At 36.1% G+C, this 26,992-nt stretch overlaps 6 protein-coding genes across 10 annotated transcripts in view; 4 read left to right on the top strand and 2 right to left on the bottom strand.

The window, feature by feature from the left end:
* Positions 1-246: 246 nt before the first annotated feature.
* On the bottom strand, positions 247-2,340 carry LOC111495942 (pollen-specific protein C13-like). Its single transcript, XM_023146129.1, has 2 exons — positions 2,072-2,340; positions 247-753 (listed from the first exon to the last, which is right to left on the bottom strand). The coding sequence occupies exons 1-2, from the start codon at positions 2,223-2,225 to the stop codon at positions 428-430; spliced, it is 480 nt and encodes a 159-aa protein (XP_023001897.1). The 5' UTR covers positions 2,226-2,340; the 3' UTR covers positions 247-427.
* On the top strand, positions 1,349-15,398 carry LOC111495941 (protein GrpE). 2 transcript variants are annotated; one of them, XM_023146128.1, is made up of 4 exons: positions 1,349-1,358; positions 12,394-12,717; positions 13,973-14,473; positions 14,943-15,398. In XM_023146128.1, the coding sequence occupies exons 2-4, from the start codon at positions 12,487-12,489 to the stop codon at positions 15,156-15,158; spliced, it is 948 nt and encodes a 315-aa protein (XP_023001896.1). In that variant the 5' UTR covers positions 1,349-1,358; positions 12,394-12,486; the 3' UTR covers positions 15,159-15,398. The 2 variants fall into 2 exon arrangements, with proteins under 2 accessions (XP_023001896.1, XP_023001895.1); XM_023146127.1 differs by having other exon boundaries at positions 13,970-14,473.
* LOC111495940 (probable eukaryotic translation initiation factor 5-1) lies at positions 4,102-6,910 on the top strand. 2 transcript variants are annotated; one of them, XM_023146125.1, is made up of 2 exons: positions 4,102-4,262; positions 5,016-6,910. In XM_023146125.1, the coding sequence occupies exon 2, from the start codon at positions 5,329-5,331 to the stop codon at positions 6,673-6,675; it is 1,347 nt and encodes a 448-aa protein (XP_023001893.1). In that variant the 5' UTR covers positions 4,102-4,262; positions 5,016-5,328; the 3' UTR covers positions 6,676-6,910. The 2 variants fall into 2 exon arrangements, with proteins under 2 accessions (XP_023001893.1, XP_023001894.1); XM_023146126.1 differs by having other exon boundaries at positions 4,128-4,262; positions 5,020-6,910.
* LOC111495939 (auxin response factor 17-like) lies at positions 7,661-11,906 on the top strand. The gene is made up of 3 exons (XM_023146124.1): positions 7,661-8,974; positions 10,068-10,748; positions 11,640-11,906. The coding sequence occupies exons 1-2, from the start codon at positions 7,946-7,948 to the stop codon at positions 10,671-10,673; spliced, it is 1,635 nt and encodes a 544-aa protein (XP_023001892.1). The 5' UTR covers positions 7,661-7,945; the 3' UTR covers positions 10,674-10,748; positions 11,640-11,906.
* Positions 15,399-16,193: 795 nt separating the features above from the next.
* The window catches only part of LOC111496507, a 16,500-nt gene continuing 5,701 nt past the window's right edge, over positions 16,194-26,992 (bottom strand). Inside the window, exons 2-3 of one of the 3 annotated variants that reach the window (XM_023146967.1) lie at positions 17,596-17,813; positions 16,194-16,313 (exon numbers count right to left, since the gene is read on the bottom strand). In XM_023146967.1, coding sequence (XP_023002735.1) covers positions 16,267-16,313; positions 17,596-17,813 — 265 coding nt within the window. In that variant the 3' untranslated portion in view covers positions 16,194-16,266. Of the gene's footprint in view, positions 16,314-16,680; positions 17,814-26,992 lie in introns of those variants that run through there. The other 2 variants (XR_002720466.1, XR_002720465.1) reach the window with 2 other exon arrangements.
* On the top strand, positions 25,523-26,961 carry LOC111496506. The gene is made up of 2 exons (XM_023146966.1): positions 25,523-26,142; positions 26,269-26,961. Exons 1-2 carry the CDS (start codon positions 25,786-25,788, stop codon positions 26,884-26,886), a joined length of 975 nt encoding a protein of 324 aa, XP_023002734.1. The 5' UTR covers positions 25,523-25,785; the 3' UTR covers positions 26,887-26,961.

Here is a 26,992-nt window from a genome sequence, read left to right as displayed (position 1 = left end):
CAATTTCAGAGGTTCGCTATTTAGAAACTTCGAAAATATCGTGCAATTCATTTATTTATTCAACGCATAGATATTTTGCACTTGGTGTAAAAAAAAAAAAAAAAAAAAAAAAAAACTTTATTTGAAATTAGAATTAATATAATATTTATTAATTGGGCTTTTAAAATGGGTTGGGCCTCACAGGCCCACAAACTTATCCGATATGGGCCGTAACTCGCTGACAAAGTGGACTTTCGGAGGCCTACGTTTATAAACACTATTTGTAGGGTGTGGATTATAATAAAGTGAATAAACACAGCATTACTAACAATTTTTAAGCATTTTTAAGTATCCATGTAGATAAAGCGTATATAGACTGTATTAGCATAAGCTGAATAAATATACCTCCAGAAGTACAACTAAGTAATTGCTGGAACTAAAGCCAGATCTAATCTTCGATGTCCTGGTATTGGCTGAGGACTTGGTTGCAGCCAGACAAAGCTTCATTTCTTGCGAAACCCATGGCATTGACGTAACGGTCGTTTGAGGCAATACCATTGTAGCGGGTGAGGATCACACGGGCACGGTCACGGCCTTCAGATACTGCCGAGCACTCCTTCTCAGGGCTGCTGATTAGCAAAGCATCACAAACTTGGTCCTCGTGGTCCTCGTTGACTAAGAGTGAGTAAGAACCAGTGGAGTCTGTTGTGGCCTCTTGGCTGTAGAGAAGTTCCATGGTGTTCCTGTTCTTGCATTCGATTTTGACCTTAGCACCTACAAGGAAATTGCATAATTGAGAGATAAGTTTATATCCGTGAACTAAGCACCTCTCAAATCTCTACAATATCAGATAACCTACATATATAACTATGTAGATTAAATTTATATCCTAAACCAAATCAAGATAGGAATTTTGTGATGATTTAATGCAAGAATACATTAATCCAACCCACTTAGCCATGATGCAAAAGACAGAGCGTTTGATTATATTGTGCAAGATAGACATTAAGATTAGTTAGCTCCTTGGTGGATGTGGGCTATATCTCAGTTGCCTTTCTATTTGAAATTAGCTCAAGTTTCTATTTGGTTCCCTAATTTTACAAAATTCAGTAATTAGAAATCAATTTGGGTGTTGATATCCTAAGCACCTTAGTCTCCTCCATTATGGGCTAGAAATTTTGCCCAAGAACTAACAAATGGAGAAGAAAAGAAAAAAAGAAGACACTAAATGGGTCAAACCCAAAATCTTTTACCCTACAACCATTTTAAATTATTTCAAGACCTAAAATCTTGAGCTTAAACTGATAGGTTGGGCTTATTTAATCTTCCACTAATAAGACATAAACAATGACTGCAAACGGGGATCGTGAGCAGTGGATGTTATTTTGAACACAACTTACGTAAAGAAAGAGAATCACATAAGAAGAAGAACAAGAGAAAACAGAATCACTATCCAGATTCCACATAGCAGATGGAACACGAGACAGAAACCTGGAATAATTCGAATGGAATTAGAGACGTTTATCCAGATAGACACTCGACGTCAAATGGAATCAGAAACTTTAAATACAGAATCAATAGAAAGAATATTAGTGTAAGCGAACATGTTTAAAATTAATGCTTAAAATAAAAGCTGTGCACGATGTAGATAGAGAAAAAAGTAACCAAGTCTTAATAAACAAAAATAAATCCCGTTTCTCACAACCAGCAAGAGCCATTGACTAACTTAAGCGCCAGATCAGGCCTCGATTAAAAAAGACACGCACCAAAAATGAGAATTAGGACTAAATTAATCCATATAGTTAAACGCTGGCTTATTCCACATGGCATCAGACAGTAGTCAAGATCGAGACACCAAATCCACAACAAATCAATCTCATACTCCATAAAACTAGCAAGCAAGCCACTAAACAACAGTACCTCTCACTACAACAGAGATCTAGAAGGAACACGAAGCAGACAATAACAAAATACATCCACATTCATCAACCACTACGCATCTCACATAAAAACAACGAAATCAAAGCAAAATCCGGCAAAGATCGGTGAATTCAACGATCAACAACAATAAAGTATAAGATAAAGAAGATACCGGGAATGTAGGTAGTGGCCGAGGTTTCGAAGCCGGCAAGACAAGTATCACAGTAGACTTTACCACGAACAACAAACGGAGTCCTGACGGGGCGGGTAGCGGCGATGAGTGCGGGAAGCACACAGAGAGCAAAGAGAACCACAAACCGCGCCATGGATTCGATTTTTTCGAGAAAATCAGAGAAATGGGAAAGGAAGATGAAAACTGACGAACGGTAAATGAAGCGTAAGGTTTTTAATAATGAAGAGTAAAGTGAAAGCCTTAAGCAAATGACGCGGCGAAATGCTGGAATCGCGGTGTAAAAATTTAAACCGCGTAGAGTTTTTTTACCGTGTCGATGGAACATGTAAGAACAATACTATCTAAAATATGACGAATGAAAACACGACACGTTTCAAATTTGACACGTTTTGGCTTAAAAATGACGGTTGCAGGGAAATACAAAATAGTGCTGTTGTAGAAGAAAGAGCACAGGTTTTCAGTTACAATCGGTCCTCTGTGGTCACATGAGAAGTGCTTGGGTGATTGAGTAAATGAGGGTAAATTTGTCTTTTTGTATGGAACGAGTTAATTAAACTTCCATTTATACCTTAAAATCTTTTATAAAAAAGACTTTAAAAATATCTTTAATTTAATTTTAATTTTTTTTTTAAAATACTCTTATAATTAATATGACGTTTTAAAAACACTCCTAAATAATTTATAAAATAACATTAAAAAGTTTAAAAATATTATAAATAATTTATAAAATAACATTAAAAAGTTTAAAAATTATAGATGAGGTGTCCATTCATAATTTTCATAAAGAAAGCATTTTCTAATAAAAATAAAGGGTTAAATATTACTTTTAAAATTTTAAATAATAACCTAAACTATTTTTAATTTTTTTTAAAATTAAGGGGTATTAATGAAATTTTTAAGACGTCATAATCAACTTCCTCTAGCTTATCACCGACAGTCTGTTCAGAGTTCCAACCTCAACGGTTGGTAACTAAACACAAAACCTAAATTTGTGCTTGAGAGATAGATATACTGATAAGGGATGTGTGGATTCTCGAAAAAAATGGAGGCGAGGAGGTCCCCCGGACCGCCCGGAAGGGATATAACTCAGCGATAGTGTCGCCTTGACGTGGCGGAAGTCATCGGTTCGAGCCTGATTATCTCTAAACCTAATGTGAGTTTTTCTATTTTTACTTGCTCCTCGGGATTGAGACGCAACCCAGACTCTTACGGGAGGTAACAGTGGGGAATTTTTTGCAATGGGCAAAAGCCTGACGAAACAATGCCGTGTGGAGGTAGAAGGCCTACGGGTCGTGAACTTCTTTTTACAGAGAATAAGCAAGGACGGTATCCGGTATAAATATTATATATATTGAAATTAAATTTTTTAAAATTTCAAGAATATTTTTATTTTTATTAATTTAATATGAAGTCATAATTTTTATTAATTTGATACAAAACAAAATGCTTAAAACAATTTTGAAAAAAGAGGTAGCTATGTGTTTTAAATTATAAATTATTTTGTATAATAAATATGTTTAAAATGCTTATGAAATTTTGGTGCAATAATGTCCTATTTTGTAAAATTAAAAATTTTAAATATTAATATTTAATAATTAAAAAAAAACAATTTATATAAATGATATTGTAAAAAAAAGGTATTTTTTAAAAAATAAATTTTAATTTTAATTTCTTCAAATTTTAGGGGCTATATTGAAAAAGGTCGGTTTTTATTTAATTTAACGTTTGTTTTAAATGGTAACTTCTGAAGTCACATCTAATTATGATAATCCCGCCAATATTTTTAAAATTTTCAATTTTCCATTTATACCCTCCGGGTTGCTCAAAATTACCATATTGGGATCTACCATAATTTTGAAATTTATTTCACAATAATTGAGAATCATAAAAGGACAATAGTAATAGCGACTGGGAAGGACAAAGTTGTAAATACGACGAAGTTTGGGGTTTGATTGCGCCTCCGGTCGGTTAGTGAAAATATTTAAATCTTTTTAAAGTTGCCCTAATTGGTGACGTGTAGGGTTTTCTTTCTACCATTGATTTGAGTGTGTATAAAAGGCGTTCCTTCTGCCCAACAGAATCCCATCGGCATCTTCGTCACCGCGAAATCAAGAGCGAGAGCTTCAGGATCAGTTTGTTTTTCCTTCTCTTATCACGACAACCTAGCACTGTAAGAATAATTTCCTCTGTTGTAATTTTTTTGTTAATCTAACTTCATTATTGTTTCTAGTTTCTATATCGGCCTCAGATTTTCAACTCATGCTTTGAGTTTGTTATTTTTGTTTTGTTCTAATTGATTATATAAGTTGATACACCTTTGATTCAATGATATCCTCACGATCGGTTCTCCGATTATTGATTTCTGATGGAAATTGTAAGTTTCTTGCTGCGTCGTGTTCAGATCTGTGGATTTAGTTGCCTGTTTCTCGTTTGTTTTGGATGTTCTTTTTTATTTCATCTCTCGGCGATCGTAATTGAAAATTATGATTGTCTCCGTAGATTGGATATTCATGTAAAGCTGATTGAATCTTCTCTGCGAATTCGATTTTATTATTCTCCATCTAGTATTTTCATGCGTTGAATCTCGTCAGTTGTGTATTGGATGGATTGTCAAGTTTTAAGGTAGATTGACTTATATTTTGTGGCTGATTGTGTTATTTTTTTCATCTTCTAAAATCTAACTTTATTTAAAGCGAACTGCAATTCATTTTTTTTTTATCTTTTCATTGCTGCATTTAAAGATTACTCCATTGAGATCATTATATCTGCTGTGTACGGTTCAGTTTTCTATACCAAAGGTAGAAATCAGCTGTTAAATGATATTTGTGCACTTTAACTTGCGGTTGAATGATGATGTTTTATGTTCACTGTCAACGTTTAAGTTCATGAGAATCGAGAATAATTATTTGTTCTTAATCCACAGGAAGTTGGCCATCTGGTCTGCTGTTCTGTAGTTCAAAGTGGAGAGCGTTAAGTTTGAGACTCCTTTTATGTCTGAACGGGCCACTCTCTTTTTGTCATCGATTGGATTGCTTGGAGAGTATTGTCCTACGTCTAGGAAAAAGTACAGCTGCGCTGAGACTATTGGCTGCATGCATCTTGAGTTGCCTGGTGGTCATAGTAACAGCCCGCGGGTGGTAGCTTTGTCCAGCTGCTCAAAGAACAACAGGGCATCTTGTAGATACCACTGCTGATATCTATCTTTTCTCACCAGTACTGCCGTTTTGTGTTTTAACATGGCGTTGCAGAATATTGGTGCCTCAAACCGTGACGATGCCTTCTATAGGTATAAGATGCCTCGGATGGTTACTAAAATTGAAGGTAGAGGTAATGGCATTAAGACTAATGTGGTTAACATGGTGGAAATCGCAAAAGCCTTGGGCAGGCCTGCTTCTTACACTACCAAGTACTTTGGATGCGAGCTTGGTGCACAATCCAAATTCGATGAGAAAACTGGGACTTCTCTTGTAAATGGTGCACATGATACAGCCAAGCTGGCTGGTCTGCTCGAGAACTTTATCAAGAAGTATGTTCAATGCTATGGATGTGGTAACCCCGAAACGGAGATTATCATCACGAAGACGCAGATGATCACCATGAAATGTGCTGCCTGTGGATTTATATCTGATGTTGACATGAGGGATAAAATCACAACATTTATTCTCAAGAATCCTCCTGAACAGAAGAAGGGATCAAAAGACAAGAAGGCTATGAGGCGGGCTGAGAAGGAAAGACTTAAGGAGGGCGAGGCTGCTGATGAGGAGCAGAAGAAGCTAAAGAAGGATTCGGTGAAGAAGAAAAGCACTAGTGGAAATTCAAAGGAAACTGTTACGAAAGTGCCAAGCAAGAAGAAGAATAATGGCTCGGATGACGATCATTCCCCAGTTCCTATCCATGCTAGTGGTAAAGACGAAGTAGCTGATGACGATGACGGCGATGACGATGTGCAGTGGCAAACGGACACATCTTTAGAAGCAGCTAAGCAGCGTATTCAGGAGCAGTTGAGTGCGGTCACTGCTGATATGGTCATGCTGTCTACCGAAGAAACTACGTCGTCTAAAAAGCCCTCTGAACATGAGAAGTCTTCGATCAACGGAAACAAGAATGGAAATGGAGTGTCTCCCCATGTTGCTCTTGTCAACGAGATCAAAGATTATTTGAAGAAGGGTTCCTCCGCTGCCAACCTCAAATCATTTTTGGAATCACTTTCTGGAACTCCCCAGGAGATTGTGAATGCCTTAGTTGAGGCTCTTTTTGATGGCGTTGGAAAAGGTTTCTCAAAGGAGGTGATGAAGAAGAAGAACTTCTTGGCTGCAGCTGTTGCTCTGGAGGGATCACAGATAGCTCTATTGCGTGCCATTGAATCTTTTTGTCTCAATACGAGTTCGGAGGCTGCTAAGGAGGTTGCTCTGGTTCTGAAATCGCTATACGACAGCAACCTGATCGAGGAGGAATTTGTATTAGAGTGGTACCTGAAGGGCGTGGCTGGTGCTAACAAAAGTTCTCCGATCTGGAATCATGTAAAGCCATTCATCGAATGGCTCCAGAACGCGGAGTCCGAGTCCGAGACCGAAGAAGGGTAAGAATGTTTTTACTCTTGCTGTTCTAGTTTTAGCAGTCATGAGCAAGTCACTGTCTTGTCTGGAATAATAAGTGTTGTTGTCGTTGGATCAGCTTGTTTTGTTCCTTGTTGGCGTGTTCTATGCCGTCTGTCTTTCTCATTTCCTTGTTCCGATGGTATCCGCTGTGTGTGAACGACGATACTGTGTGCTTCCTGTAATAGTCCACTCACTATTATAACCTTACGTTCAGGTGGTAGATGTTGTCTTTTTTGCACTTTTCCTTTCAAGTTTCTTCTCGATATTTTAAAATGCGCCTATTAAAGAAATGCTAGGAAAAGTTAGGGAAGGTTCGAGGGCCGATCTAAAATTTTATATTAAAGTAAGCGCTATATATATATATTTAAATTAATTAAGATTAAAGTTTTAATAGAGTGATATAAATTTTTAATTTCATGTGGCTCAATTTTTCTAAAATTGAAATTAGTTTCAACAAATTATAATGGAATTGTTAAGTAGTAAATTAAAGTTTAGTTAATTTAATTTTAATTCCTTGAAAAATAAATTAATATTAAATTAATTGAACGTTAGAGAATTAATTTGAAATTTTGAAAAATATACAATATAAATAAAAATTGAGATATATATCATTTTACAATAAAAATGGACAATATTTCTTTTTTTCTTTTAACACTAATCTTATCTAATAATTATTATGTATCTTGAAAATACAATTTAAAAAAAAAAAAATCAATACTGAATTTTTTAAAATTAAATATTAGAAGCTAATTAATTTATTATTATTATTATTTTGAAAAAGCAAGAAAATCCGCGGGAAGAGTGGAAAATAGCGTTTTCACAAAGCACAGATAACAAAAATACAGACATTCAGTAACTGTCGGGGCAAAACCGTAATTTCAACTCGATTTTCGAGGCGTTCTGTTACGTAAGTCTGTTCTTCTCTCCTTGCCGGTTCCTGTTTCTCCGACCCAATGGGCCATTCTCTCTCTCTCTCTCTAAAAGATCACGGACATTTTGAAGAGAGAGAGTAGAGGAAGAGGAAGAAGAAGATGGAGACAGTCAAAGTTCTTCACAGATATCTCTCTCAGATTCTCCTATAAGATCAAGAACAAACCCTAACTGACAACAATTTCCATTTCACTTCTCTTTTTTTCTTCTTTCTTTTCAATCTCAATTCCTTGCAGTCTTTGTTCTCTTTTCTTTTTCTTGTCCTAAGAAGAATTTCCTGTTCTTCCTTCTACTGTTCGATCACCGCCGGTCCGATTCTGGCAGCATGAACCGACAACTTTGGCAGGCTTTTGCCGGCAAGTCTGTCCATACTCACACTGTCGGTTCTGAGGTTTACTATTTCGTACAAGGACATGTCGAGCAAGCTACATACATACCATCACTTTCTCAGTCTGTTCTTTCTAATCCCGCCACTAAATGTCTCGTTACTAGCACTGATTTTCATGCCGATTCTCTTTCTGATGAGGTCTGCATTAAGTTGAATCTTCATCCCATTCGGTCTGGTCAGGATGAGTCTGTTCTGGTTTCCCGATTTGGTCGTTGTGATGATAATGGCGGGGAGAGGAATAAGATTGAGTCGTTTGCTAAGATTCTTACGTCTTCTGATGCTAATAATGGCGGTGGATTTTCTGTGCCGCGGTGCTGTGCGGATTCTGTTTTTCCTCCCTTGAATTACCGGGCTGATCCGCCGGTGCAGACTTTGTCGATTACTGATGTTCATGGAGTTGTTTGGAATTTTCGTCACATTTACCGTGGGACGCCGAGGCGGCATTTGCTCACTACTGGGTGGAGTAAGTTCGTTAATCATAAGAAGCTGATTGCCGGTGATTCCGTCGTTTTCGCGAAGAATCTTAGAGGGGATATGTTCGTTGGCATTCGTCGTGCCTCAACCTCTATCACAAGGGCTATCGCAGGCGGTGGCCGGTGGAATAGCCAGAATGGTGGAGCAAGATGCAGTTTGGAGAAGAATTGTTCTGGCGATGGAGGAACAAAAGTTTTCTCCCGGAGGAATATTGGGAAGCTGCCGGCCGAGGCAGTTGCCAATGCTGCGGAATTGGCCGCGCAATTTAAGCCATTCGAGTTGGTTTATTATCCTAGGGCTGGTCGGTCGGAATTTGTTGTTCAAGTCGAGAAGGTGAATGAATCAAAGAATTATCAGTGGTATTCTGGAACAAGAGTGAAAATGGCCATGGAGACCGAGTATTCGAAGATGACATGGTATCAAGGGACTGTAACCTCAGCATCTGTTCCTGAGCACGGACCTTGGATGGGTTCTCCATGGCGTATGCTTGAGGTAGACCTTTGTCTCTAATTCCGTATGCGTAGCAGCTATCATATCTACTTTTGAATGTGTATTGAATCTTGCTTCGTTTGGTTGTCTGAGTTTATTGATCGTTTTGCTTGTATTTAGTTTATGTTTTTAATCTCAACTTGACAAATCAGGTATGAGAAATTGGATTGGATCTATGACGTTATACACATACTTTTAGGATTTATATTGAATTCTCTGTTTCTTATCGAGGGAGAGAAAAAAAAAAACACAAAGAAACGAAAGAAGTAGTAGAGTCACTCACTCTAGGTAATTTCATTAGGGATGGTCTGTTGGTTCCCCCTTGAAATATGCTGACATTTTTAACCATACGTGAGATCCCACCTTGGTTGGGGAACAAAACATTCCTTATAAAAGTGTGGAAATCTCTTTCTATTAGACTCGTTTTAAAACCATGAGGTTGATGGCGATACGTAACAGGCCAAAATGGACAATAACTGCTAGCAGTGGGTTTGGACGGTTACAAATGGTATTAGAGTCAGACATCAAGCAGTGTGTCAGCGAGGACACTCAACCCCCAAAGGGGGTGGATTGTGAGATCCCACATCGGTTGGAGAGGGGAACGAAACATTCCTTGTAAGAGTGTGGAAACCTCTCTCTATATTTTAAAACCGTGAGACTAACGACAATAAGTAACCTATCAAATCAGACAATATCTACTAGTGGTGAGCTTGGTTTATTACACAATATCTCTTTTCTTATTAAGAAGTAGTCTGCAAGGTTATCCTAATTCTAAGTTAAAGAACTGGAGTTGTGACTTAGGTGAGTATCTTTCCTCTCAATGATGAACATGTATCATGTAAGCAGCAGCCCGGGGATTATTTGGTGTTGGATAATTTGGCGTTTGTTTCAGTTGCTGGGTGTTTTGTATTAGTATGGTTGATCTGACAAAAATGCTCTTGGCCAATAAAAGAACGCAAACGGGATGACTTCTCTGCAAGTGCAAAACTTGGAACTTTGGCTATCTCTGCTCTATCTGTTGCTTTCTCTTTACCAGCATTTGCTATTATTATTATTGTTGTTGTTTTCATGTTATTGCCTTTTTCGTATGTCTTAGGTTACATGGGATGAAATTGATGCTCTGCAGAGTGCTAAGTATGTGAGCCCTTGGGAAGTTGAACTGGCTACGCCCACTCCTCCAATACAACCTCCTCTTCACCCAGCAAAGAAATTTAGAGGTCTCCCGAAATCTGGGATGCTGAATGGTGAAGCAGAGCTGTTTTCACCTCTGATGAATTTCGTTGATTCAACAATGGAACAATTCAACCCATCATTGTTGAATCTCAACTCTTTTCCTGCTTGCATGCAGGGAGCCAGGCAAAAGTTATTCTGTGAATCTAGGTTATTCAACCCATGTAAAGAAATTACTTCACTAACATGTGATGAAAGTTCCATGAGCGAGCTGAATGCTGCGAAGACAATGCAAATGGTGTCTACTGACCTCCTTATTGGTAGTGTGCAGTTTGATACCTTGTCGCCTGATAGTCAGGCTAGTGTTCTTTCCTTTGCCACAGGAACTGCTGAGAACCAGAACTGCTGCAACTCAGCTAAAGCTGGAGTAAATTCAATTCAGTTGTTTGGTCAAGTCATCTATATGAATCCGCCTGTTGAAAATGGTGTTAGCACTAATGATGGTGGCAAGAATCCTAATCAGTCCGCATGATCTTCTTTGATCCGTACAAACTTTCTTGTCGTGTGTTAGACTGGGAGCTGGGTGTAGAAGGAAGTAGCTGTACAGGTACGCATGTCTCATATCCTTTATACTTTGGCATTGCTGAATTTTGTGAACACAAGTGTTCGTTTTGAATTTTGAAGTCATATGAACAGAAATTAGACACTTCATGAATAGGTCAAAGTATATATGGTGATGTCGAATATTATTCTTTGTTACTTACTATGATACTAATTCTTCTAGTCTAACATATTTACATTCTTTTTGCCCTTTGCATGCCTCTTTCATTAAACTCTATCAAATGGTTGTCGAGTTTGTCTTGTTGCGAGATTCTATGTTGTTTGGAGAGGGGAGGGGAACGAAACATTCCTTATAAATGTGTAGAAACCTCTCTCTAGCATACACGTTTTAAAACAGTGAGGCTGACAGCGATACGTAATGGGTCAAAGTAGACAATATCTGCTAGCGATGGGCCTGTGCTGTTTCAAATGGTATCAGAGCTAAATACCGGGCGGTGTGCATCGAGGATGCTAGACCCCCAAGAGGGGTGAATTGTGAGATCCCACGTCGGTTGGAGAGGGGAACGAAACATTTCTTATAAGGGTGTGGAAATCTTTCCCTAACATACGCGTTTTAAAACCACGAGGTTGACGATGATCCGTAACAGGCCAAAGTATATAATATCTACTAGCAGTGGGCTTGAGCTGTTACGAAGTGTTACACTTGTCAAATATTAGTACAGAGAAGTGTATTCTTCTAATAATATGCAAAAGAGCAGAAGTTGAGTAGAATGAAATGTTTGATAGTGCCCTATAATGATATGATAATCAGTGTTTATTTAGATGGCTAGTCATTTCAAACACTTAAAATTCATGTTTGGCCTGCATGAAAAGGCAATTCATATCTAAATGTATGTGTTGATGTTGATGGACTATTTTGTTTTCCCTGTTGTCCTAGGTACTTGGGCCACGGCAGGCAGGAAGCTGACTACAATATGAACATTGGCAGTAGATAGTTTGTCAATGATAGTTCGTGTTTGGTTTGATGGCCTCAAAGGTCTTGGATTCTGAATTTTTGCTGATACTCTGTTGCTGAGTTTGCTTGAGATGTTCGTAAGCTTTGGAGATTGTTGAACCATTTTTAGGCCTTTTCTTTAGTGTGGATGGTTGAGACATGATTTGCCGAAGAGCTAATTCTCTTGATGGGCTTGGTGGGAAAAGTGTTGAGTAGCAGTTCATTATCGTTGTAGAGAATTTAATCGTTGAAGAACATAGTCGCTTATCGTTGAGATCCTATCCTAGTCATTTAAGAAGTACTAGTGCGAAGTTCAATTCATGAGACCACGACGGAGTGGAGTAGCTGCAATACGAATCTCCTTACCTTAGTTAGATTACCCTCTGAATCTTTTAACCGCGTCATCCGAGATCGATATCGAATTCGAATAAGGTTTTGAGTTACCTCTAATCTCTTTCGCACCTGATTCTCAAATTCTGGTTTCATAATATTGAATTAAGATTTAAACCGAGTTTTGACTCGACTCTCTCCATAAAAAATAAATAATAATAATAATAATAAAAATTATGCATAGAAAGGAAAAACTAGATTTTAAAATTCTAAATAAGAGTGTAGAATTTGTTTAGCGTTCTCCAATAACTCGGGTCGGGTCGGGTCGGAATTCGGGCCTAGGGCTCAACTAAAACGAAATGTCCAGAAACTCAGAGAAGGAAGAAGAAGACGAAGGCTAAGAACTGGAGGCATTCCTTCACTGAGTTTGAGCTTCATCTTCTCTTCGTAATTTGTGTCAATGGCGGCTTTGGCTCTCTCTAATTACACTCTCTTCTCTCCTCGCGCTTCTACTTCCTCCAGAGCCATAGAATCCACGTCCCTTGTTACACCGTCTCTTTGTTTTCTTCATAATCCTCGCCATCGCTCTCGTCTTTCTTACCCATTATTAAGTTTCTCTCCAGCCTCCCATTCTTTTCCGGTTAGACGTTCATTCTTACCGTGTTTTTCTGCTCAAGATTCTGTTCCCAATGTACGTTGAACTCTCCTTTTATTGGTTGCTTTGATTGCTTACAGTTCTTGTTGTTATCGTTTTTCGAAATTCTGCGTACTTTTATTTCTCTGTCGTGTTGTTATTTTAGTCTTTTGCGTGTGGTGTTTTGCTGGATTTGAGTTGCGATTGTTTGAGATGGAAATGTTCGCTTATACTGCGTGTTTATTGTACGGGCTCTTTAAATGCATTTTTGGAACTTCGAATTCCTATTTTCTCAGTGCTGGATGGTGATCTTTGCTGCTATGGCCAACCCATAGTGACACTGATTAGATTACTGAATTTTGAGGTGAAAGAGTTCTTCATTTTCTAGATAGAAAAGACTGGTGGTTTTGATAAGCTGGTGGTTTAAGTCGATTTTTGTGTCAAAATTTGGCATTCCTTAAATGGAAGGTTTGGTTGCCATCCAAAAAAAACTCAAACACCTTCTGTAACGGCACTAGCCCACCACTAGCAAATAATGTTCTGTTTCGTTCTGCTCTCCAACCGATGTGTGATCTCACAATCCACCCCTCAGCGTCCTTGCTGGCACATTGTCTTGTGTCCACCCCCCTTGGAGGCTCAGCCTTCTCGCTGGCACATTGCTCGTGTCTAGCTCTGATACCATTTGTGATGATCTAGGCCCACCGCTAGCAGATATTGTCCTCTTTGGGGTTTTCCTTTCTTGCTTTCCTTCAAGGTTTTTAAACCGTGTCTGCTAGGGAAAGGTTCCCACACCCTTATAATGAATGCTTCGTTCTCCTCCAAACCGACGTGGGATCTCACTCCTACATTCCTGAATTATATTATGTCTGAACTAATAACACATATCTGCACTTTCTTTAGAGTAAGGATTCCATTTTCTTTTTTCTTGTACTTTGTAAGTGAAATAAGTGTGCAAGTATAGCTTACTCTAGTTGTTTGAAAATATTTATCTCAACTCAAGAAAGTAAGGGAGAAATGAAATAGAAAGCATCTGTGGAAGTTTTTGGAGGATTCTCATTAAGTTCTTCCCTTTATGGTATGCATACTCTTCATTTTCTTGCTAGGCTTAAAAGTTATAAGTAGCATCTCAATGGTTGAAGGGATTTAGCACACTAATCTACTTGAATCCCTTTTGCTTATATGATTTGTTATTTTACAACTTACTCAGAGATCTGTTTTAGATGTTCAATTCATTGCAGGATGATGAAGTTAGTTACTATTTTTTTTTAATTCGCTTACTCGATGTTGTTGGTTGTCCCTCCCATGAAAAAAGGTAAATACAGAAGAGGATGATGGAAAATATGAGAATAAGGCAGGAGATGAGCTTCATGGATTGAGTTTACAGGCCCTCATCAACGTATACCGTGAAGCGTTTCTTGATGGAAATCAAAAGACTATTTCTAAAGTTGAAGCGAAACTAAAAAATTTCGAAAGGGAGAAGGACGGGTTATTTCAGAAAGTGTCGGATACGTCGGCCGAGATAACATCTGGAAAAGAGAACTATATACGTTTACAAGCTGATTTTGATAATTTTAGGAAAAGATCAGAAAAAGAAAAACTTACCGTGAAGAACAATGCCCAAAAAGAGGTTATTGAGAGTCTATTACCAATGATCGACAGTTTTGAGAAAGCCAGACAACAAATTGTTCCTCAAACTGACAAGGAGAAGAAAATTGATGTAAGCTACCAGGGTATATACAAACAATTTGTGGAGGTGTTGAGGAGCTGGCGCATCTCTGCTGTTGCCGCTGTAGGAAGGCCATTTGATCCCTCAGTAAGTCAAAATCTTGTCTAAAATTTGATACCTTCATTTCAATCTACAAAAGTGTCTGTTTGATTGTTGCTTGTTCTTCATGCTTGCTAGTTTTTCTTACTGTTACTAGGAAGATTAGAACATAAAACGTATTTATTTTCTCATTCTTTATACTTGGGTGGGCGTTCTTTGCAAGTAATTCATGTCGAGTATATCGATAATTGGAATTTAATTTGTCTGATGAGTAGCAAGTGTTGAGTATTGTTGGGAGAAGAGTCTCACGTCCGCTAATTAAGGGATTAATCATGAGTTTATGAGTAAGGAATGCATCTCCATTGGTACGAGATCTTTTGGAGAAACCAAAAGCAAAACCATGAGAATTTTACTTTCAAAGTGGACAATTTCTTACCATTGTGGAGGTTTATGGTTCCTAATAATAAGAGATGACTATCTTTTTACAAATGATGGTAAAATATTTCTTTGGTTGCAGTTACATGAAGCTGTAGCTCGAGAGGAGTCGCAGGAGATCAAGGAAGGGATCATCATTCAAGAATTACGACGCGGGTTTCTTCTCGGAGAACGTCTTCTAAGACCAGCAAGAGTAAAAGTATCAAAAGGTCCAGGTAAGAAGAATTCCCCCACAACCAACTCTGAGAAACCGACCGATCAACCTGCAACTGCTACTGCTAGAGTAGACGAACACTAATTATGCAACGCCGTTTTTCAGGTTGATATAAAAGCATTGGATTTGTTGTCGTAATGCAAGCACCATGTTGTAAATGTATCTCCTAAAACTTCCCATTTCAACTAGGCTTTTGATTCATACCATTTTATGGAGGGCATTGGAAGAACTCACTCTCCATTTCACTTCTGTTTTATACACGTGATAAAGGGCACAATTGGGTTAAAGATTTCATTTATGCAAGCTTTTTGAGATGGCCAAATAGATGCAGATTTGAAGAATTCAATTGGTAATTTAACCTATAAATAATTTTCAAGTTTATTCTAAAGTTTTAATATATCTAAATCATTCCACTCTTGGGAAAATTAGAGTTTTTCAGTAGCATGTTTCGGTCCTCTTCTCCATTACTTAGAAAAAGTGAACCACCGATTTAGGTATAAGATACTATCATTACTACCTTATTAGACATCCAATCCGTAACCGTAATGACCCAATTGCAAGAGCAGTTCTTTGCCACTGCAGAGATGGAGCGACAAAAATTTTGAGAATTCAAGATAAAGTCACGACGAGATGATGATAAGTGTCAAGTGGAAATGCAGTGATGTATGAAACCGAGGCATCCCAACAAATGGGTAGACTTAAACCATGTTCCTACATGACCCAATCAATTCGATTAAGCTCTTGCTATCTAACTTCCATGGAATCTTTTTCTCATTTTTCAATTTATTAACCAAGAAATTTATCATCTCATTCATTTTACAAGATGAAATGTTAAATTTTGAAAAAGTTGAACCAATTATATTTATATAAATATTTTTTAATTAGTGAAAGTATATTTTATAATTGTATTATACAAACCCATTTCACAACTTTTTCTTTCTCATTTAAATAAAATCATTAATGGGTAAATCTAAATATAATTCAATTGAATAGATAAGAATTAATCATTATCTTAATAATATGATTTCATTTCAGATTGATTTAATAATCTATAAATCTATTGACATAAATTAGAAATGTATATGTAATTAAAATAAAAACCAAATATGTACGAACGCATTTACTTACAAAACACCTTTAGAGAGAGAGAGACGTTGTGGTAATAATGATTGGAGAAGTGGGCGGCGGTGGGCTACTTTGTGCGGCGGATGGCAGCGGCGCAGCCTAATCCGGCTGCCGCTGAAAAAAAGAAAAAAGAAAACTTATCTGACACTTTGGGCTGGGTTTTTGTAGAAAAGAAAACTGTCAGCTTTGATTTTTCAGACATGGCGGCCCATACCAAAAAGACCAACCATTAACCTACATAACACTACAATTAAAACAATTTGTCCCCTAAACGTTTTTCGCTCGGGAAAGGTTTCCAAATCGTTATAAAGAATGTTTCGTTTTTCTCACCAATCGAAGTGGGTTTTCACAATCCACCCCTTTTCCGGGCCCAACGTCCTTACAATGCTTCATTATACTCTCCAACTGACCCTTCAAAGTCCAACGTCCTTACTATACTTCATTCTACTCCCCAACTGACCCTACGGAATCCAACGTCCTCACAATGCTTCATTCTACTCCCCAACTGACCCTTCGAAGTCCAATGTCCTTACAATGCTTCGTTCTACTCCCCAACTAACGATCTCATAGTTCTTATCCTTTTCTTTTTTTTTTTTTCCCTTATTTTCAAAGTAAAGGGAGCACATGCCAAACCCCACAAACCATATTAATATCTATCCATTCCATTGCTCATCACTCACTCCCTAAAGCAACCCACCCACCCGACCCCCAATCGCATCGTGCATACTTTGTTCTTTTAGCATACAATTCGACACTCCGACACAATTTCAAATTTCGTACACCATGAACGATGCTATAACTACACTCTCAAACTTTTGATTCAACTTGCAGTTTCTCGAACTTGTTGCATTACCAATGATTCGGACGTTCTAAAATATATCATCATTAGATCAATAATTTGAGCATCAAACATTAAACCCATTAAACAATATGAGGTTTTCTACTTTTCCCCCTTTAAATTCATAGTTATGCAATTGCTGCGCCGGCAATCACCTTTTGATCAGTGGCATTTAAACTAAAACCAACTTTTTCTTTTCTTTTATGTCTTCTTCCCACCATGAAAGTCCATCAAACTCAGAACAGAAAGAACACAGCCTCTCAGCCGCAGCATCCAAAACAAGCAATGATTGCTTGCGGCTCTCCTCTGGGCCTACGCCCTTCAAGCCCTCAGCCACTCCAAATCAGAAACAGAAACCTCTCATAATCTGGCCCTACAAACAGCCTAACAAAAGCAAAAGATTTAATGGGTTTCCAAGTTCAAACAGCCTACTTTTTTGTACGGTTTATGATTCCTTCTACTCATTCCACCCTCGGCTCTGACCCATCACCCAATTTTGTAGTTGGACTCCATAACCTTTTTTTCATTTATAAAAAGAAAAAGAACAAGAAAACTCACTTGACAATTTGGCATACACCAAAAGTAGTTGCTGTAATGAAGCTGTGTACAACATCTTGGACCATCCGCATCCCATAGCCCACAAACTTGGTTGAAAAACCAGCCTTGACTGCAAAATAGTTCTTTGAGGCATTTCGTCGAACAGCTGGTGCGCAGAGTTGGAGTTCATTAGAAAAAAAAAACTGATGTGGGCACTGAGCAGTGGGTTTCTGCAAGGCCTATGATTAGTGGAACATAGTTAAATGATTAAAACAGTGATGGGTTTTGGGTTTGAAGGCAATAAAATAAGGTATTTGGGGGAAGGAGGGGCCTAGAATATTAGGGAGGGGGGCTATGCAAATCATCATTCCTTCGATTAAAGTCGTCTAAAAATTCATCATAAATGTTTGGCATGCACAAAAATGACTGAGAAGATTGATGAGTTGGGGAAACGCACAAAGAGTCAGAATCAACAGCCTTGTCATCTGTCAAATTCATACAAAAATTTTAAAAACAAAAACAAAAATATCACCTCTATGAGCGTTACACTCTCCAATCGATTTGAGATCTAAGAAGCTACCGCTTCTAGGTCCAACGTCCCGTTGGTACTAGTTCCCCTCTCCAGTCAATGTGGTATCTCACAATCTACCCCTTTCAAGGCTCAACGCTCCCCTCTCCAACCAATGTGAGATCTTACCATCCACCTCTTTTCAACGTCCAGCATTCTCACGGGCCCTCATTCCCCTCCTCCAATCAATGTAAGATCTCACAATCTACCCTCTTCAAGGCTTAATGCTCCACTCTCCAATCAATGTAGAATCTCATAATCTACCCTCCTTCAAGGCTCAACGCTCCTCTCTTCAACCAATGTGAGATCTCACAATCCACCTCCCTTCAGGGCCCAACATTTTTGTTGGCACTCATTCCCCCCTCAAATCGAGGTGCGATCTTATAATCTACCCTATTTGGGGCTCAGCGTTCTTACTAGCACTGTTCATCTTATAATCTACTCCATTTGGGACTCAACATTCTTACTAGTATTGTTTCTCTCTTCATCTCAGCAATTATGACTGATTTGACTAGTTTTACCCGACACCCAATAAATAGGGAAAGTAGTTTAGGTAGGTTATATGGTATGATTGTTTTGAGAAAGTATTATGTTTAAAGAAGAAAGTAGTTAGAAAATGAAAGATTCTCTCCACTTATAATATAAGATTAACAACACAACAACCCTTCCTTTCTTTTTCATCATGCTTCCGTTTCTTTTTGTTGCTTTGATTTTCAAACAAAAGTGGAGATGTTTTTTTTTTTGTTTTTTTTTAATTTTTATAATTTTTATATAAATAAATAAATAATACATTATATATATATATATATATATATAAAAGAATAGAAGGGTTCCTAATTTGGGGTAAGGAAGACAGAGCAAAAACTAAAAGGTACTTATAGGAGTGGGGAGGAATCATGAACCATCAAAGTGGCTTTTTTTTTTTTTTTTTAAACTATTTTAAAATTTAAAAAAAAACCCATCAACGTTTAGTCAAAAGGGTAATTTAGTCTTTTCAATAAAAATAATAAATTTACCCTTTGAAATAATAATAGTAGAATTGACTTAAAAATGGATAACTTTTTTGGCTTTTAGTTTCATAATGAGTTGAAGTGTGTTAGTTTGAAAGTAGTTGACCCATTATCACTCATAAAAGCAAAGCTCATTCTAAACCAAACCCGACCTAACTCAACCCAACGTATTCTCTTTTTCGTTTTAATGAAATCTTTAGGTCTCATTTCGTAATTTTCACAGAACAGTGTATTGTACTTTTACCAAGAGAACACTCGGTTGGAGAGGAACAAAACATTTCAAGAGTGTGGAAACTATCTCCCTAAAATACGCATTTTAAAACGGTGAGACCGGGTCAAAGCACATAATAACGGCTAGCAGTGGAATGGAAAATATCGTTACATTTACAAACCAATATCTCACATCGGTCTGAGTGACTTGGTTTGATTCTAATTTTTTGAAAAATAGAATCAATCGATAATTCAAAAAATAATTTATATATATATATATATATATATATATATATATATATATATATATATATATATATATATATATATATATATATATATATATATATATATATATATAGCCCACACGTTATGCCAACTATATTAAAATTTAAATTTCCAAATATAAGTGAAGCATAATTGCTTCAAACTATGTCTGTCCATCCATCTTTGGTCATACTATAATAAATAATAATAATAATAAAAATATTTATTTGTAAAAAAAAAAAAAAAAAAAAAAAAAGATAGGGAGAGATATTTTTATAATTATTTATGAATAAATATCTAGTTCTTATCTAAATGAGTAAGTGGCTTAAATTCTAAATTAAAAAGTTTAGAATAAATATAAGGTGGGGTCAAATGTCAATTGAGAAAGGGAGGCTTGTTTAGCCTTAATGACACGCCACGTGTCGCTTTTCATTTTTTACTTCCTTTTTACCTGTTTACCCAACGGGTGAATTTCAATTTTTACCCTTTTTCTTTGGTTGGGAAGGAGGCCAATCTTCTGCACATTTATCCAACCTTATTTTACAATTTATTATTATTATTATTATTATTATTTTGCTTTTCCAAGTTGGATCTTTAATCATATTAAAAATCTTGGATTGATTTTATGTTTTATATTTAGATTTTTACATTATAATTATTTTATTTTGTCATGAAAAGTTAAACCAATTTACTTAGATATGATTGGTTTGTATTTTTCTTTGATTTTTTTTTTTTTAAATATAAGGTGGTTAGATTTAAGGAAAAAAATAGATCATTTTTTAAGAGTTAAATAAGCTCGAACTTCTAATATTTTGGTTGATGACGTATGACTAAGCTCGAGGTGACCCAAATGCCATCCAGGCAAACTTCGAAGTACACCTCCACCTTAGAGAAGAAGATTTAAAGGCTAAGAACTCACGAGCTTGCATGCTTTTGCTTGGGATGAACAACTAACTATCATGTCTAGTAGGAATTCTTCGGAGTGTGGTTTTCGGATAATGAATTTCTCAAAGGCTCAGAAAAGATGGGTACATAAGAAATGACCTAGACTAGACATATTCTACAATATTAAGAGGAAATTTTGATATGTATTTGAGAATTCTATACCCACATCTCTTTCAAAGAAATCGAGCCATTTATTCTCACAAAAAGAGCTGTGAGATCCCGTATTGGTTGGGGAATAGAACGAAACATTCCTTATATAAGAGTGAGGAAATCTCTTCCCAACAAACGCGTTTAACAGCATGAGACTGAATGACAATACATAAAGGACCAAAACGACAATATCTACTAACGACAAACTTGAGCTGTTATAGCAACAGACACTTCGTTCAATCCATAAACCTTAAAGGATAAGATTTGTGTTTTTTTTTTTTTTTTGGGGTTGGTTGGTTGGAAGGATGTGACATTCTTATGTACTGAAATTTGGTAATTTTCTTAGACAGCTAAATCTTTTTTGAATGGAGAGGAAACTTTGATATAATAATTGGTAATGATTTTTATAGCTAAGATTGCCATCAATTTCCTATAGGATAGGATTTGATGTTAGATCCTCCTTATTTTGCTTCACACTAACCCAACCACTGCCTTTAACCCCCCAAAACATCATTTTAATTCATTTTTTTTNAAAAAAAAAAAAAAAAAAAAAAAAAAAAAAAAAAAAAAAAAAAAAAAAAAAATCTTACTTATTTATTTATTGTTAATTTTTGGAAATCTTAGGCTCTTCCATTCATTTATACCATTATGTTGAAATAAAATGACCACTTGAAGTCAAATAATTGGAAATAAAGTCCAATTTTTTGTTAAATGATTAAGGAAAAGTTAATGGCATTGACTAAAATAATATCTTATTTAAAGTTTAGAAATTATATAATACCATATTTGAAATTGTATCATTTTTTTAGACCCAAATATAATTTAAATGTGTTTTTTTTTTGTCAAAGTAAATAGTCGACCTATATCTAAAATAGAACTTACTTATTAAACAATTTAGGAAAAAATAAAAGGGAAGTATAATAAAATGGAAATTATTATGGGATTAATATTTGGTAAGCCACCCATGAAGACTAGGCTTATCAAACTTTTCGAGCATAAACTTTCATAGTTTTACTTTTGGTTTCTTAAAAAATCTTCATATCAATGAAGATAGTGTTCCTTACTTATAAACCTATGATCAACCTCTTAATCAACACAGGACTCCTCTCCCAACAATACTCAACTAAAAAATGTAAATTATTTTGTACATTGTTAATTTTTAATACATATAGTTATTTAATTAATGAGAAAATGAAAAGATTTTGATTAGTTTTATAATAAAATAGATGATGTATCGAATCTCAAAAAAAAAAAAAAAAGAATTATGAATTTAAAAATAATAGAATTTCTATCTATAAAATTAAAAATAAATAAATAAAAATTGGAGGCAACCAAATGTAAGTATGTGTGATATAAGATTGAAAGGGTAATAGTGTAATGGAGATAAATTATGAATAAGTAAGGATGTCCCACTTATGTAAGTTTTGTAAGCGAAGAAAATATTCCTTGGAATCATTTTCAATGTATTGAGGGGCTATGGACCATCCAGTTGTATCCATCTAAGGCCATTAAGAAGAAAGTGAAACATTCTTTTCCCCATAGGGACTTCTCTCCTAAGGGCTAACCACAGTGATGATGATGAAAGCGATCTTGCCACTCAAATCTAGCCATCCATTTTGCTTACTTTTACTTCCATCCTGGACCCCAATTCACAATTTGAGGCCCTTCCTATGACTTCCCACTCTCATTCAATGCAAACACTTTGCACTTCCGGCTTCCTTTTTTCAAATTTATTTTTAAAAACAGCCTGGGTCTAACCAATCAATTTTGAAGTTTTAAAGGAACCAAAGATTTTCTAAGAATTCGAACTTTTGACTTCTTGTCCAAAACAAAAAAAAAAATCTTGACCACTGTAACCGCCCCAGTTCGTTGCTAGTAGATAATGTATGTTTGGGCCTCTCTTCAAGTTTTTTAAAACATGTTAATTAGGGAAAGATTTCCACACATTTATAAAGAATGTTCTGTTCCCCTATCCAACCGAGATCTCACAATCCACCCCCTTCGAAGCCAAGCGTCTGCACTAACACTCATTCCCTTCTCTTATCAATGTGGGATCTCACAACCACTAAAACTATCTTCAGACTAATAATATAAGATACCCTATATTTTGTTTGGAGTTTTATACTTGAATTGTATTGGTCCTAAGTAGTGGCCCTTTTTTTAAATATCTTTTGTATTATTTATAAGAGAGGTATCCAATGATTATAGATATAAATGAAAATAAAAAAGTATAATAAAAGATAGGTATCCCACCTTTACCTATTATAACCAAGCAACCCTTTACCATTTTGCAGATCCTAAATCCTCAGCTACCTCAATCTAAGTAGGCAGAATTTGGATGCATTTAAGTGGGGTTTTTGGTTTCTTCACTAAAATGGTGTGTTATTTAAATCAGATGCCTTAAAAAACGATTCCATCTCAATCAAAGATAGAGATATGTGTTTTTGTTTTGAATCCTATTCTAGTGTCTAAGTTTTTTAATTGATTCCATTTCACTTCAATAGTAAGATCAACACCTCTTCTCACTTTNATTTGACTACAATTATTGCAATAAAAAAAAAAAAAAAAAAAAAAAAAAAAAAAAAACTGCCAAAATTCAATAACAAAATTTATAACGCAACTAATCCAGTACGATCCAAAGGCCAATAACCACAAAAAGAGTCTTATCCAACCACACAAAAAGCTCATAACTAACCACAAAATTTTAATATCATAAAGTATAAAGGACAAGAAGGGTAATCAAGTAATCACAAAAATAGTTCCATCCAACCATAAGACTACTCATAATTTATATATTTTTTATAAAAAAAATACTCATAGCTAAGCACAAATCTTAAGGAAAGACAAAGCTTAATATCGATTTTAAAATTTAATGTTAAAGTGGGTCAATTAATTACAAGGTGAAAAAAGAAAAGGAAACCTTTTTCTCATGGAAAAGAAGACCTAAGGATATATATACTCATGGAAAATACTAAAAATTCTATAAAAGAGGAGTGAAGTACAAAGCATAAAAGACAAGGAGGGTTATGGAGTAATTTTGGAGAAGAGGTGCTCGAAAGGGAGAAGAGAAGGGGAGGGGTGCCCAAATCAATGCCCTTAAATAATGCAAGCTTGCCTACTTTATTTATAATTCACTTTCCAATGACAATCTCAAAAGACCAACATACTCTAAACACGTCCCATTCTTCAAAACCCCACGAGCACTCAACTCCGCCACTCCTTTTATTAATTCTTATGAATTAATTTATACACTCTTTTTTTTTTCTCTTTTCTTTTTTTATTTGTTTGCTAATACCTATAGGGTTAAGATATCAAGGTCCACAGTCCTAAGAATTGGAAGGAAAACAAATTTATTATGGGAATAATTCTAAGAAGTAAAAAAAAGGAAAACATAAGGGAATCTCTGAAGATATAACTGCAGTTAATTGAATAAATTGAGTTATTGGGAGTGAAGGAAGAACAAATACTGGGACCCATCTGATCGTACCCATGAAATTTCATTTGTAGATTTGCAGTTGATAGGTCGCAGTTAAGACCTACCAAAGTTATGGGCTTCTTTGTGAATGGGATCTCTCTATTTCTCTCTCCCAAATTGAAAATAAAATTTGGACCATATAATTTAAAATCAAATAATAATTTTAATATTTTATTTTTTCACAAAAGTAGATAAATAATAAGATGGGAAAAAAATGGATTTTTATTTCACTGGAAAAAATAAAACTTTTTGACAAAATAACAAGATGGGAATCAAACAGTGAAAACTACTAAGATTAGTTGTGAATACAGAGACATTTGTTTCGGATTTTTTAAATTTGAATACTTAAATTCAAATTGGAAGGAAACAAATAAATTTAGAAAAAAGTTGGGAAGGTTAATGCAACTTTATATTGTGGGATAAAATAAAATATATTAAAAACATTAGTTGAGGGGAAGGAAGTGGGCTAGAAGACTTGGGGAGATGAGCATGTCCATTTTGCCCCTCAAAGAATAAAGGGCAATAAAAATATTTATAAAAAAAAATTGAGACCTAAAAAGAATGATTCAGCACAGTAGAAAGTTTCGAAAAATGCATTATTATATACAAGGAACCTCATCATTCCAACTTCACTCTTTTGAAAAAATCAATGAAAGTAAATAAAAGAAAATCTAGGATTATCAAAAAAAAATAAAAATAAATAAGAACAACCTCCCCTTCTCTCCTTCTCGCAAACACACAAATTTCAATGGAATGGAAGATTGGAGATTAAAGAAGCAAAAGTCACTTGCTCGAGGGTGGGAAAAAATGCAAAACAAGAATAAACCTCTTAATTAGAGTACCATTGGCAACTTTTTTTTCACAATTTTCAAACGATGTTCTTAGAACATTCAAGAGTTTCTTACTATATTAACTAGATACTGTACTAATACTTGAATCAAATTAGATAGGTACAAGTTAAAAATAAAAATTTTAAAAAAAAAAAGTTTTGTCACACCTATTCTCTTTCTATCTATGTCTCTCCCAACTTTATGTATGTAAGAGTGATAAATGGGAGCTACTTTAAAGGAGAGAGGGTAAAAGGGAGAAATTGGATGGGAGTTCATGGGAAATTTGTGGTCCTATGGGCTAACACTTTAGTTTAGGTGATTCTTTTTTCTATTTTTTTTTTTTTTCTCTCTATTAACTTTTTGGGGTTTTTATTTTCCTCTTCTTCTGCAAAAATTCACATACTGTTTTATAAATTTAATTATTTTCTGATAATTTTAGAATATTTTTTGGGTTCTCTTTCTTTCTGCCCATTTAACAATGAAAATGGCATATTACCAATCATCCTTTCCCCCCTATAGGAAACACCCATCATTGCTCCCAACAATCCTTTTCAACCTTAGAAACCTGAGCTTCTAAAAAGATATAGAATTGGATTTCTAATTCCCATTCTTCCCACTCCTTCCTTTTAATTTCTCGATGCTTCTTCAATTTAAATACCAGCCTTCTTAATATCAATTTCTCCCCCCTCTNCCCCCCCCCTTCCTCTCTCTGTCCTCTCTCTCTCTCTCTCTCTCTCTCCTTGCCACAAGGTCACAATGGATCCCTCCTCCACCAACTCTGTCAATGGCTTTTATACCTTTCTGACTCGAGGGATCGATGATCTAGAACGGGTATACCTTTCAAATAATTTCATGTCAATCCAATTCCTTCAAAGGGTTCTTTCACTTCTCCGATCATTTCATTCCCAATTGACACTCCTTGTCCAAAAGCTTCATTTGCCTGTGGGGGAGAAGTGGTTGGATGAGTACATGGATGAGAGTTCCAAGCTGTGGGACGCCTGTCATGTCCTCAAATCAGGCATTTCTGGCATCGAAAATTTCTACTCTGCTGGGTTCAATATCACTTCCTCTCTCGATACTCATCGCCATCTGAGTTCACAAGTTTCTCGCCAGGTCCATTTCAAAAATCCCAATACCAATCCCAATCTAAATTTTCATCGTGTGTTAGTTTGTTTTATTTTGTTTTGTTTGGAAGCATTGGGTTCATAATCTAAGAGATTCCGACCTTTTGAAATACAGGTGATTAGAGCAATATCAGGGTGTCGACGGGAAGCGGTGGGATTGGAGGAGGAGAATCGGGCACTGATGGAAGCAAGAATTCAACCTCTCTCTCTAAGATTCGATGAAAAAGTATCGATCGAATCAAAGCTTAACGGATTCAATGGATTCAGGGGAGTTCTGTACGCAATGAGAAATGTGAGCTCACTCCTCCTCATGATCTTACTCTACGGACTGGTTTACTGTTGGCCAGAATCGAATTTTGTAAGAGGAGGGTATGAAGGGTGTCTGTTTTTCGGTTCAGCTTTTATGATATCGACGGCGAGATTGCAGCAGAGAGTCGCCGGAGAAATCGGTCAGATGAACGGGAGGCCTGGGATTTTGCTGTACGAGTTTAGGAGGTCGAAGATGGCGATGGAGGAATTGAGGGCGGAATTGGAGGGATGGGTAGGGATGGGGTCGCAGGGAGTAGTGGAATGGGAAACAGAGATTGGAATTAGAGAAAGGGTTGAGAATTTGAGAGCCTGTTTTGGGGTGCTGAGATCTGGAGCTGAGAATATTGTTTGCCAACTTGATGATTTCATTGATGAAATCGTTGAAGGCAGGAAGAAGCTTTTGGACTTTTGTAGCCACAGGTAGACAGTCACAGGGATGGAAAAATATTGTAGTTGTTATGGTTCAAAGGCCAAAAAAAAAAAAAGAAAAAAAAAAAAAAAAAAAAAAAAAAAAAAAAAAAAAAAAAATT

The sequence above is a fragment of the Cucurbita maxima genome, unplaced genomic scaffold, assembly GCF_002738345.1.
Source record: "Cucurbita maxima cultivar Rimu unplaced genomic scaffold, Cmax_1.0 Cma_Scf00022, whole genome shotgun sequence".
In the NCBI taxonomy this organism is placed as follows: domain Eukaryota; kingdom Viridiplantae; phylum Streptophyta; class Magnoliopsida; order Cucurbitales; family Cucurbitaceae; genus Cucurbita; species Cucurbita maxima.
Note: the sequence above shows the minus strand (reverse complement) of the source record. Positions and strands in the feature narration are given on the sequence as shown.